The sequence below is a fragment of the Sminthopsis crassicaudata genome, chromosome 1 (assembly GCF_048593235.1).
Source record: "Sminthopsis crassicaudata isolate SCR6 chromosome 1, ASM4859323v1, whole genome shotgun sequence".
NCBI classification, from domain to species: Eukaryota; Metazoa; Chordata; class Mammalia; order Dasyuromorphia; family Dasyuridae; genus Sminthopsis; species Sminthopsis crassicaudata.
In genome coordinates, this window is record NC_133617.1 from 273,392,472 (window position 1) to 273,406,252 (window position 13,781).

General features: G+C 33.0%; 1 protein-coding gene across 5 annotated transcripts in view; it reads right to left on the reverse strand.

Annotated features, from left to right (window-relative positions):
- Positions 1-664: 664 nt before the first annotated feature.
- PDE7A (phosphodiesterase 7A) overlaps positions 665-13,781 on the reverse strand; it is a 123,544-nt gene continuing 110,427 nt past the window's right edge. For 4 of the 5 annotated variants that reach the window (XM_074278791.1, XM_074278789.1, XM_074278793.1 and 1 more), the window contains one exon: positions 665-948. In XM_074278791.1, coding sequence (XP_074134892.1) covers positions 737-948 — 212 coding nt within the window. In that variant the 3' untranslated portion in view covers positions 665-736. Of the gene's footprint in view, positions 949-5,877; positions 12,303-12,440; positions 12,497-13,781 lie in introns of those variants that run through there. The other variant, XM_074278792.1, reaches the window with a different exon arrangement.

Sequence of the window (13,781 nt, forward strand, 5' to 3'; positions counted from 1 at the left end):
ATTCTCCGATAAAAGCTTAGTTACCAGTGCATAAAGTAAAACCATAGAGAATGGGAGATTTGTGTGGCATCCAAATGATAGGAGAGAATCAAACAAAAAGGGGATGTTTGGGTAAAGAGCTGCAGTCTCCGATTTGATCTTAAAATTTGGGTGGTTCTTTCACAATCATGCTCCAAGGCAAATTTAGAACCCACATTTTTAGAGTCAATTTGTAAACATCAAGTCTTGTCACAGGCAGCAGAGGCTGGGCACTTCACAGTTCCATAGTTTCCATAGTGAGAACTAGTGGTGGCAGACCTTCTTTACATTTTGTCCCATCAGCTTGGTTACGTTCCAAGAGACCTCTGCTGAAGAGCCATTGTAAGGCTCACAGTTTTGCTCTGAAAAACACACACATGTGGCAAACCATGAAATGTCCCAATCCTCCAGGAGGATCCCGTCCCTGCTGCGATTTGCATATTAAAGGATTCACACAAAAGTCAGCTGAGGCATATGCATATTGCTATATGTTCAGGTCTTGTAACAGAAAGTGAGTTTAAAAGATCCATTAAAGGAAATCTTGGAAATAAATAATGCTGGCATCATTCATTTAGAAACCTCAGTAGACAAGAATTAGGTTCTCTCACCTCAAGACTTCATTTCACAGTTTGTAAAAAAAAAAAAAAAAAAAAAAAAAAATCCTCCAAAAGTTTCTGTTTTGTGCCACTGATTCTGGGCAGTTCAGGCGGAGGTGGGGTCATAACAATCGATTTTCCTGAGGTAATAATTCAGAGTCTACTTCTTCAAAGGCAGTGTCAGTATCATCACCACTGCTACATTGTTCTCTCTGCATTCCCTTCCAACTGGCTTTATTGAGTCCCACATGACCAAGCATGGTCTGGGATAGTCTGGTATTTGAAAATCTGGCCCACTCTGCAAATAATGGCTCCACTAGATATGTCATAAAGCCTTGAAGAGGAGAAAACAAAAATAAAAAACATTAAATATGAATATATTTTTACATATTATCTTTTTAAAAAATCTGTTAGCAACTTAAAAAGTCTGATTCAATATTGCCAGTATATAATTCTTCACATGAGACTAATAGATAAATTTTATTTATCTTTTTGGTGAACTCCATTTGTTAAAATTCAATGTACTATATTGTAATACATACAAAACTTAAAAACAGTTAAAAAAACAAATACAATCATGCCATTTTCACACGTGAGAACCCACAACTCAGTTGCCACTACTGATCAAAATGTACTTGAACCCCTTCAGGATGAATGATTTGAGATAGATGGTGGCTTGGACATAAGACTAAAAAGCAGAGAACCCAACAAAGTTGTGCCAAAGACTTAAAAGAGTCTATACAAAAGAGGTCATAAGAACATGGTGACAGGTTGTAAGCAGTGGGAATGGGGGAGGGGAAAGCTACTGAAAAGTCTGTTGTGAAATCTATCTTTTCTTTAACTTAATTAAAATCCAATCACTGATTACATTCTCATGCTTCCCCCCTCCCCCCCAGGCTAGGGTTAAGTGACTTGCCCAGGGTCACATAGCTAGGAAGTGTTAAGTATCTGAGACATATTTGAACTCGAGTCCTCCAGAATTCAGGGCTGGTGCTCTATCCGCTGCACCACCTAGCAGCCCCCTCACTGATTACATTCTATGGTTGATTATTATAAATGTTATTCTACTAAAATGGCATGTAAGCACGCTGATTTCAAAATGCCAAAACTTACTTATTTTGTGAAATCCAAATACTATCACTGACAAAAACGAATGTGCATTACAAAGCCAATAGAATACTTTTAAGCAGCTTAAATTTTTAAAAAGTCTAACTAGTAATGTAAATAAACAGCTCTAATTCATTTTCTTTGATGCACAAAAGGTTACTGTACAAGTACAAAATTTCAAATCATACTCTAGTGATCATTAAGGGGTAATGGGTCTAGAGTACCAGATTTGAAAACATTAAGAACAATTTGTACAGAGAAAATTCTGGATAAGACTCAGTAACAATAAAATTCCATTAAAAATAAGATCCTAAATGATTTTTCAACAAGGAGATAATTCAGACCAGTTACAATGATCTTGTGATGAAGACAACCAGCTACACTCAGAGTGAGAACTGTGGGAACTGAGCATGGATCACAACATAGTATTTTTACTCTTTTTTGTTATTGTTTGCTTGCTTTTTATTTTTTTTCCTCATTTTTTCCCTTTTTGATCTCATTTTTCTTGTGCAGTATAGTAATTGTAGAAATATGTATAGCAGAAGTACACATATTTAACATACATTAGATCATTTGTCGTCTAGGGGAGATGGTGGAGGAAGGGAGGGAAAAATTTGGAACACAAGGTTTTGCAAGGGTGAATTTTCAAAATTATCCTTGCATATATTTTGAAAATAAAAAAGCTTTAATATTAAAAAAATAAGATCCTACATAGGAAGGGTTTTAAACCCATAGACACTATGTAGATGTCAACTGTTATTCTGCAAGTGACATTCAATTCAGTTAGTGGCAACTCTGAATCAATTCTTAGACAGACATATTTAGACAAAGACAAAAAAAAAATAGTTTTTTCCTCTAAAAGTTTGATCTAAGGGGAGAGAAATGTAATAAAATATATACTAAACATATACAAAGTAAACATAAAGACAATTTTTGAGCACTGAATAAATTCGATTCCTTGAAGACAGAGTAAAAGTTTGACAAACTTTTACTAGAATGAAGACACCCTGGTTATCTTGATAATTAGTATCTATGGGAGAGAAAAATAATATACTTTCACATTCTCATTCCTACTAATAGTTACTTACCCAATCCTTTAAAATTCACATAATGCTTTGCATATATTATTACATTTGACTCAACAAAAATCCTATGAGGTAGGTTTTATTATTTCCATTTTACAGAAGAAAAAGGTAAGGCTCAGTAAAGCCAAATGCTGTACATCAGGTTTAGAGAGAAAATAAATGAAAGAGATGGGATACAAGTTTAGGAAGGATCTGAAATCTGGATAAAATAGTAGCCTGATACAAACATACACATGAAAAAGCATCACAAATTAATTCCTATTCAAAAATTTTGAAATGACCCATAAATAATACATTGAATAAAACTTATTCAGAGAAAAACTAAAGGGAATGGAGAGTCTAAAAAATATTATTTGATCTCTAATCAGAAAAAGCTTCTTAGATGGGATAAAATGGGATAAAAGAATTATTAAATTATCCTGCTGTGTGAGAACAAGTGCAAGGATAAAGACCTGAAACATTTTAAGAGTAAAAACTTCAGATTAATTTTGGAATAAAATGAATTACAAAAAAAATTCAAAAGGCTCTTTTTTCCTAGACATCAATAAACTCAAATATTTTCTATCTAACAGTAAAGAAAAAATGTCACAGAACACTAGGCAATAATGTAATTTAGGTTTAAGAATTACTCTAGGGTATGCAGTGAGAAAGCAACTGGTTCAAACAACAGGCTTCTGCTTCTTGTCCATTAGTTGATCAGATTCTTCATTTCGTAATAATAATCAATGAAACTATTAGATTATAGGTACTATCAGGAATAACACATTATTACATTTCTGAACTGCCAATTAAAACTTAGGTCACATATAATAACAGATGGCTTACCCTTTGAAATCTAATTAATGGCTTATAAGAACTTTGGTGATCTAAATCAAACTGTCTAATTCACATTAGATATCAAAAGATGGAATAAAAAGTAGCTTTACTATCTAAAAATAATAAGATAGAAATCAAATAGAAAACTGTGTGTTGGATAAATATATCTTTTTTCTATATGTGGTAGTCAAAAGAAAAGGACACATAGAAATAAATCTTTTTTTATGGATAAAGAAAGTAGTAATCATCAAAAAAGATAGCAAGTCCTAGAGGAAAGAAGTGGACGAGGGAGTAAGCAACTTAACTTTGTTGAAGCCATTAGGAATGAGAAAATGGATAGAAGACAGTTGTGACAGAACAAAAAAGACAAGAAAAATGATGGGGGGAAAAAAGGGCAGGAAACTGAACATAAAATCATGTTGGGAACAGTGTTATCAAATATAATATGACTACTTTTGAATTATTTTTTTTCTTTTTTTTTTTTTTAAATAGGGTTTTTTTGGGTTACATTTGAATTTCAAGCTGTTTCTTGAAACCCCAACCCCATAATTTAAAAAGCAAACCACTCTTCCCCTCTCCCTTCTTTCCCCTCCTTCCCCCCCCTGTCTGTCTGCCTGTCTGTCTCTCTCTCTCTCACATACACCCCATACTCACATGTATACAAACAAAAGATAGACACTACAGAGTTCCATTATCAAGTCTTTCCCTGAAGAATACCACCTTCCTTAATGGATCCTTTGTAGCTAATTTGAATACTCATATAACTCAGAATAGCTTAGTTATTCACATTACTTCTTTAAAAAAAAAAAAACTATTTAGGCATACAATGTTTTCTTTTTTCTGCTCATTTCACTCTTCATTATCTCATGCATATTTTCCTTAAATCAACTTGCTCATCACTTCTTACAGCAGAATAATATTCCATTACAATCACATACTACAACTTATTTAACAATTCCCCAAATTTTATCACCACAAAAAGAACTGCTATAAATATTTTAGATCATATGGGTTCTTTTCCTTTTTCTCTGATCACTATGGGAAAAAAACCTTATAGACTACAGATAGTTTTATAACTTTGGGGCATAATAGTTCCAGATTGCTCTCTGAAATGGTTGAATCAGTTCACAGTTACAACAGTTGTAACAATTTTTCCACACTTCCTCCAGCATTTGATACTTTCCTCCTTCTATCATTTTTGCCAATTTGGTAGGTAGGTGTGAGATGGCATCTCAAAGTGGTTTTAGTTTGAATGTCTTTAATCAATAATGATTTAAAATGGCTTTCATATAACTATATGTAAATTTTGATTTCTTTCTCCAAAAGCTGCCTGTTCATATTCTTTGACCACTTATTGATTGAACAATGATTCATATTCTTGTAAATCTGACAAAGCTGTCTATATATTAGTTTTAATTGTACAATCTTTTTAATGTAAGGTATTCAAAATTATCCATTTACATCCCGTAATGTTATCTCTTGTTTATTCACAAAATGTCCTATTCATAAATTTGGTGGGCAATATGTTTCATGTTCTTTTGATTGAGTTATGATATCTCCATTAATGTCCAAGAACCAATTTTGACCTTATCCTGGGATAAATGTTGTAAGATATTGGTCTATACTTAGGTTTTTATCTGTCAGACTTTTCTAGTTTTCCCAATAATTTCTGGCAAATGAATTTTTATCCTGAAAGATTAAATCTTTACTTTTTAAAAAAAAATACATATATCAGAAACGACCAACAGGATGATTTCAGAAAGGCCTGGAGAGACTTACATGAACTGATGCTGAGTGAAATGAGCAGGACCAGGAGATCATTGTATACTTCAGCAATAATACTTATATGATGATCAATTCTGATGGATGTAGCCATTTTCAAAAATGAGATGAACCAAATCAGTTCTTATAGAGCAGTAATGAACTGAACCAGCTACACCCAGCAAAAGAACTCTGGGAGATGACTATGAACCATTACATAGAATTCCCAATCCTTCTATTTTTGTCCGCCTGCATTTTTTTTTATTTCCTTTGGACATGTATACATATATTGTATTTAACTTACACTTTAACATATTTAACATGTATTGGTCAACCTGCCATCTGGAGGGGGCGGGGAGGAGGGGAAAATTAGAACAAAAGGTTTGGCAATTGTCAATGTTGTAAAATTACCCATGTATATATCTGGTAAATAAAAACTATTAAATAAAAAAAAAAAAAGAAAAAATACACATAACACACAAATTAATCTTCATTTTATTTATTTATTTGTTTTGCTGAAGCAATTGGGGTTAAGTGACTTGCCCAGGGTTACATAGCTAAAAAGTGTTAAATGTCTTGAGACCAGATTTGAACTCGGGTCCTACTGACTTAAGGGCTGGTGCTCTATAAATCTTTTCATTTTAAAACATAATGTTATGATCATTTATTAGCGTGTATTATATATCTATTCTATTCCAATGATCCACCATTCCATTTCTTAGCCAGTACAGATAACCACTTTATAATAATATATTTTAAGATATGGCACATGTTCTTTTGACCTCCATACAAGCACTTTCCTCCATGTGAGCACCTTCCTTGTATGGAGTTCTCTGTAAAAGTTGTTCAGGCAAACATATGTTTGGTATTTGAAAAACATGATTAGAACACAGGAATTGCATCTCTGCAATAGAGTTTGAATGCTTGGCAGTTTAGCTCAAGAAAGTACCTCAGTGTCAGGGCTCTTATCTTGACAGGTGATATTCAGAATTTTTCCAAGCTAATTCATACGGAAACAACAGAGTTTCCTTGCATGTATGGTGCTGGTACACTTTCCAGGTTTATTGTTACATTTGTGAAATCTGTTCCGTAGGTTGTTTAATACCTTTTCTTTATCATACTTCCTTTCAGAACTTCCCAAACACTGAACTAGCTACAGCAATACATGCATTAACCTCATCATCTATATGTACATTCCCTAGAAAGGATTCTATCAATTTAAATGAACTTATCCACAGAATTCAAAATTTCTCCATTTACTGCAATTGATAGCTCTATGTATGGATGGTGCACTGCAGTTTTGGGGAAAACCTGTGTATTCTTAGTATTGTTACAACAAAATCAGCACAAGCAGCAGTAAATCAATCTATACTTTATTGCATCTTAGCGTCTACGGTTGCATTGAGTTCTGTCATCAATCATCTGTTAATAACAAAAATTCATGCACCAAATCTCTCTCCTTGTAGCCTTTTCAAGTTAAATTAGTTACCATTGATGTAGTAGTTAACCTTGATATTATGTTCATCCTTATTGAAGGCTATCTAACAATATTGCTGAAAATATCATGCTAAAAAGCATAGGAGCAACTACACAGTCTTGCTTCACTCCATTGGCAACTGAGAAAGTGCAATAGCCTCGTCTCTTTCTAAAACCAAGCAAGCATGACATCATGAAAATGATGTACAACACTGATGAATTTCTCTGGGAAACCAAATTTGGATGTAATTTTCCATAAACTGCCACGACTGACAGTATCAAAGACCTTAATTGGATCAACAAACATTTGTGAATAGATGTCTGTTTTGCTCTTCTGAACTTCTGAAGTTGTCAGGCAGCAAGTAGCATACTATCCATTCCTTAGCCCTTTTCTGAAGCAATATGGGTTCTCTCTCAGATAGATGACCATTTTCCAGGTAAAGAATCAGCCTTATTAAGGATGACTCTGGCAAGAATCTTGCCAGTAAAGATGAGAAATTCCTTACTCCACATCCCACTGTGACTGTCACAGGACACTCAATACCCTTAACCTTTATAGAGATGGACAATGGAGGCCTCCTTGAACTCGGGGGAAATAACCTCCTCTTGCCATATAACCTAGAAAATTTCAGTCATCTTTTATGAGTAGTGAATCCTCTGCCTTGTAAATCTCAACTAGAATAGAATCAACAGCATGTGCTTTTCCACACAGGAGGAAGCCTAATGGCATTCAAAAATCTCTTCTTTCAATGGAAATTAATCGAGAGAGAGAGACTGAAGTAACTGGTCATTGGCTTCAGCATTGATTGATGGCAGTCTATTAAAAACACTACGTAAGTGTTCAATCCATCTCACCAGCATCGTGTCTGTCCTCACTAATCAATGTGGTTCCAATGGCACTGGGTAATTCAAGATGCACCGTATGTTGCTGACCCAAAAATAGCTTTCAGAGCATCATAAAAGTGCTATGAATTGTTCCTATCAGTGTAAAACTGATTTTCATTTGCCTTCTTTCTAAGCCAAGGCTCCCTAGGCATCTCTAAGCTTGACTTGTACTTTACTTTTGATGGAATTAAATGCTACTTTAAAATTTTAGAGACAGATGAACTATCTTGCAGATAAGCCCTATGGAATTCCCGTTTTAGCATTTAGCAGCTTCTAAATTTCCTTTCATTTTTGTCAAACCAATTTTGATATTTGCAAGATGATTATATGCATTGCTGTATATCAAATCTCTGAAAACTGTCCATGACCATTTCTAATACAATACTGAATAATATCAGTGACAATGGCTATCTTTGTTTAACTCTTAAATCTTCAAGAAAAACTTCTAGCTTAGTAGCCCCTTACAGATAATGCCTCTGGATGGAGAGTTTTAGGTAGATGCTTCTTATCACTTTAAGGAAAAAAAATCAATTTATACCTATTGTTTTGAAGTGTTTTCTAATAGGAATGAATGTTATTATGTCACAAGCCTTTTCTGAATTTATTGAAATAATATGGGTTTTGTTATTTTTATTACTGTTACAATCAATTATGTTAATAGTTTCCCTTATATTGAAACAGCCTCCAATTCCTAGTATAAATCCCTCTTGATCATAATATATAATCTTTATGATATAGTTTGTAGTCTCCCAGCTAATATTTCATTTAGGATTTTGGATCAATATTGACAGAAATGGTTATTTCTTCCTCATATTAATAATCAATTATTAAATTAGAACTAAACTTTTTTCAAAAGCTTCTGGTGGGCATTGTTGATAAGATTGAATTAATTTTCTTCTCTATCTTGTTCAGATCCCATTTAACCAAATATGGAATTTAATTTAAAGTTGGGAAGCCTACTGTTCCCCACAGTGGGGGAATGGTATGGGGGCAATAAATTCTTTGGTTAGACTGCCCAAGACAATTTAGAAGGAAAAGACATAAAGTTACATTCCAGTGTCTCATTGGAATAGGCTTACCTCTCACTATAATATTCATTCTCTCTTATTGTTAACTTATCAGAGTTAATGGCAATTGTTAGCAGAATCTACTCTTCCAAGGGTACATAAATTGTAAGCCCCTGTCATGATTTGTCTTTGGTATTCAAGAGTGCCACTAACCCACTTTATTGGCTATATACTAGCATTTTTAATAAAATGTCTATCCCAGAAATTGTCTCTTGAATTTTTTAAGTGTTATAACACTAGTGAAATTAGTCTAGAATTTTATTTCTTTAGTTTTTTTTACTTTACTGATTTAGGTATCAGCACCATATTTATTTCAAAGAAGAAGCTTGATAGGACTCTTTGCTTATTATTCTAAATAATTTAGTTAATACTGGAATTAAATGATCTTTAATTTGTTAGAATTCACTTCCAAATCTATCTGGTCCTGGTGCCTTTTTTGTCTTAGGAAGCTCATTTACAGCCTTTTCAATTTCCTTTTCTAAATCAAGTTGATTTACAGATTTTATTTTCTCTTTTGTTGATCTGGGAAGCTTATGTTTTTGTGTGTATGTTTTCATATTACTTGTTATATTTGTTGGCATATAAATGAGGGAAATAGCTCTTAATAATTTCTTTAATTTCATCTGTTAGTGGTATAGTCATCTTTTTCATTTTTGATACAAGATGGAATCTCTAATAGCTTATCTATTCTATTTGTTTTTCATAAAACCAACTCCTAGTTTATTAATTCAATGATTTACCTATATTTGATTTTATTAATCTCATCTTTAATTTTTCAGATTTCCAATTTGGTGTTCAGTTATTTTTAAATTGTTCTTTTTCTAGAATTTTAAATTACATTGTTGATGTAAATTACATTGACATATATAAATATTTCTCTGAATATTGCTTTTCCTTCATCCCTTAAGTTTTGATATGCTGTCATTATTATCATTCTTTTTTAATAATATATTTTTAAAAGTTTTATTCTACTACTACTTTAAGCTACTCATTCTTTAAGATTGGGTTATATACTCTCTCCAATTACTTTTTAATGTGTTTTCATGGCCCTTTATTGAATATAATTTTTATTGCATTATAATCTGAAAAGGATGTATTTAATATTTTTGCTTTTCTGCATTTAATTATAAAGGTTTTTATGGTGTAATGATATGAACCTCTGAGAAATATTTTTCTTTCTATTCCCAGTTAAGTCTCCTTAAAGTCTTTCATATAAAATTTATTTAAGAATTTATTATTCTTCCTTTTTTTATTTACTTTTTAATTAATCTAGTTTTGAAAGGAGAAAGGTTAAAATATTCCATTTATAATTTTGCTATTTAGTTCTACATGTAATTTTGCATTTAGTGTATAGATGTTTAGTATTGATATTATTTCATTATCTATGATACTTGTATCATAATGTTTCTCTTTTTAAATTACATTTATTTTAGTTTTAGCTTTGAGATCATGACTCCTACCCTGTTTTTTTTTTTTTTTTTTTTTTTTGGCTACAGCTGAAGTATGTAACAAATTCTACTCTACTCTTTTAATTTGTCTCTCTCATTTTTAAATGTGTTTCTTATAGACAAAATATTGTCACCTTCTAATTTTTGATCAAATCTGTTGTTTTATGTTTCTTCCCCTTCAGTTATAATTACTAGTTGTGTATTTCCCTCCATCCTATTTTCTGTCTCTAGTCTCTCATTCCTCCTCAAATACCTAATTTATATCTGACTACTGCTTCCCAAACTGCACACCTTTCTTAAGTCCCTCTCTTATCTTATGCCCCTTATCCTCTTATTTCTTTATCCGCAAATCCTTCTAAGAATCCCTCCCTTGCTCTCCTTATTTCTAAGAAGACTTTTCCAACCCACACTACTAAATGTATGATTATTCCGTTTTCAATCCAGTTGCAATGAGAATAAGGTTCCTGCATTACTCATGCTCTACCTTATCTTTCCTTCCACTGTAACAATTTTTCCAATCAGGCCTTTCATATGAGATAATTTGCTTCTCCATAATCAATCAACTCCAAGATTTCTAGCTCTTTCTAATTACACTAGTGATGATAATGTTTTTAAAAAATCACAAGTACCTTTTCCCACAAAATAAACAAACACATTGATCTTATTAAATCTCTGAAAATTTAATCTTTCACATCTGCCTTTTGTTGCTCTTGATTCTGTTCAGCTTGAGTTTTTCTTCAAGAATACCTGAAAGTTATTTAGTTCATTGATATCTATTTTCTCCCTTGCATAATTATACTCAGCTTTGCTGGGCAGGTTTTTCTTGGGTGTAAACTCAAATCCTTTGCTTTTTAGGATATAATACTCCACATCCTTCAGTCTTTTATGTAGAAGCTGTTAAATCTTTTGCTATCCTGACAGTAACTCCACAGTCTTTAAATTGTTTCTTATTGCTCACAGTATTTTTTCCTTGACCTGAGAGATTTGAAACTTAATTTAACATCTCTGAGAATTTTCATTTTGGAATCTTTTCAGGCAGTGATCAGTGAATTACTTCAATTTCTATTTTATCCTCTAGTTCCAGAATTTCAGGGAAATTTTCTTTAATATCTTCCAAGTGTACTGTCTATATTCTTTTTTTTTTTTTTAACTATAACTTCAGGTAGTTTGACAATTTTTTAAAATTATATCTCCTATCTCCTCTTAAGTAGTTTTCTCTAATAATATATTTCACATTCTTTTCTATTTTTTCATTGTTTTATTATTTCTGATGTCTTATGAAGTCATTAGCTTTCCCTTGCCCAATTCTAAATTTTAAGCACTTCTACCCTTTCCCCCATTATATTTTTGGATCACTTTTTTTTTTTTTCAATTGACTAACTTTTCCTCCATAATTTTCTTACTTTTCTTGCATTTTTATTTCTTTTCTCAATTTTACCTCACTTCTTTTATTAGATTTTAAAATTCTTTTTTAAGCTCTTCCAAAAACTCTTTTTTGGGCTTATGATCAATTCACCTTTTGTTTGTTTGTTTTTTTTTTTTTTTGAGTTTTACAAGAAGCTGTTGTTTTCTTCCACTTTTGAATTCTGATCTTCTCTATCACCACAATAACTCTGTGTGTGTGTATGTGTGTGTGTGTGTGTGTGTGTGTATGTCTTTCTCTGTTTTTTATTCTTTTTAACAGCTTAATTCTTGACTGTGAACTTCATGTTAGATCTAGGTTCTGCTTCCGGGGTGTGGGGATAATATTTTGGGTTTTTCATGCTCTTGTTTTTTTAACTTGATTTGGGGAGCCTCTAACCTCTTGGAACTTCAAATATTCTATAATTCTATTCTAATTATATATTATATATAATGTATTATAATTCTATAATTCAAGGCTAGGTGAGGTTATTGCTCCTCCAGCTGATGCTTTGATCTCTAAATGACTTCATGCAGTTTTCTCTTCCTTTGAGGCTCAACCAGAGCATCTAGGATTGCTGTCACCACAAAGCCTTTAACATCTTGCAGTCAGGTGGCTCCAAGTGTTAGATCTCTGCTGCCCTGGAATTGAAAAGCAAAGCCAGAAACTCTGCTCTCCTGAGTATAACCACAACCAGTAGGGCTCACCACCCTTCTGTGGTCACACGCAACAGTGTTTGCTTGCTCCCCCTTGCCTGAGAACCCATCTGTTCAACACACCTGTGTCCCCTTCAACAGTCCTGGCAGAGTGATCTGAAGTCTTTTCTGGAAACCATCTGTGGAGTGAAAGTTCCCAAAAGCTAAGGCTACAGCTGATACAATTGCCCCAGGTCTTGCTATTAGTTGAATTAGTTGACTTATAAATATCTCCCTGTACCTTCCCTCCAGTCAGGGCAATACCCAAGGAATTAAGATTTTTCCTAATTTCTTCCTAAATTGTTTTAGGCTGATTTCTAGTCACAGGAAAAAAATGTTCTAAATCACCACTGATGAGAGAAATGCAAATTAAGCTATCTTTGAGGTACCACTTCACACTTCTCAAATTGGCTAAGATGATGAGAAAAGATAATGACAAATGCTGAAGGCGATATGGGAATTGGGACACTAATACATTGTTGATGGAGTTGTGAACTGATCTAACTATTATAGAAAGCAGTTTGTAAATATATTCAATGGGCTATCAAACTGCATATCCCTGTGATCCAGCAGTGTCTCTACTGGGTCTATATCCTAAAAAGATCCTCCCCAAAAAAACAAATAAATGGAAAAGAACCCACATGTGCAAAAATGTTTGTAGCAATTCTTTTGTAGTGACAAGGAACTGGAAATTGAGTGGATGCCCATCAATTGGGAAATAGCTGAACAAGTTATAGTATATGAATGTAATGGAATTTTATTGTTCTATAAGAAATGATAAGCAGGAGGATTTCAGAGAGACCTGGAGAAACTTAAATGAACCGATGCTAAGTGAAGTGAGCAGAACCAAGAGAACATTGTACACAGAAACAAGATTACGTGATGATCAACTGTGATGGACTTGCTCTTTTCAACAATGAGGTTAATCAGGCCAATTCCAATAGATTTGTGATCTACATCCATCTACATCCAGACAGGGACTGTGGGGACTGAATGTGGATCACAACAACATAGTATTTTTATTTTTGCTGTTGATATTTTCTTGTGCTTTTTTTCCCCTCACATTTTTTCTCCTTTGTTGACCTGATTTTTCTTGTGCAGCATGATAAATATGGAAATATGTTTAGAAGAATTGCACATGTTTAATAAACCTGCAATGGATTACTTGCTATCTAGTAGAGGGAGGTGGGCACAGGGAGAGAGAAAATTATGGAACACAAGGTTTTGCAAGGATAAATGCTGAAAACTATCTTTGAATGTATTTTGAAAAATAAAAATATTATAAAAGTTAGCTAGAGTAAAAAAAAAATTGTCAGACTGAAGGACCGTCTTTAACTTTTAATTACTTCTGCCACTCTAAAATTGATTTTGAGGCATTATTTTAAGTTATTTGTGGGAAGATGTGGGAAAGCCATTTGCTTTCCC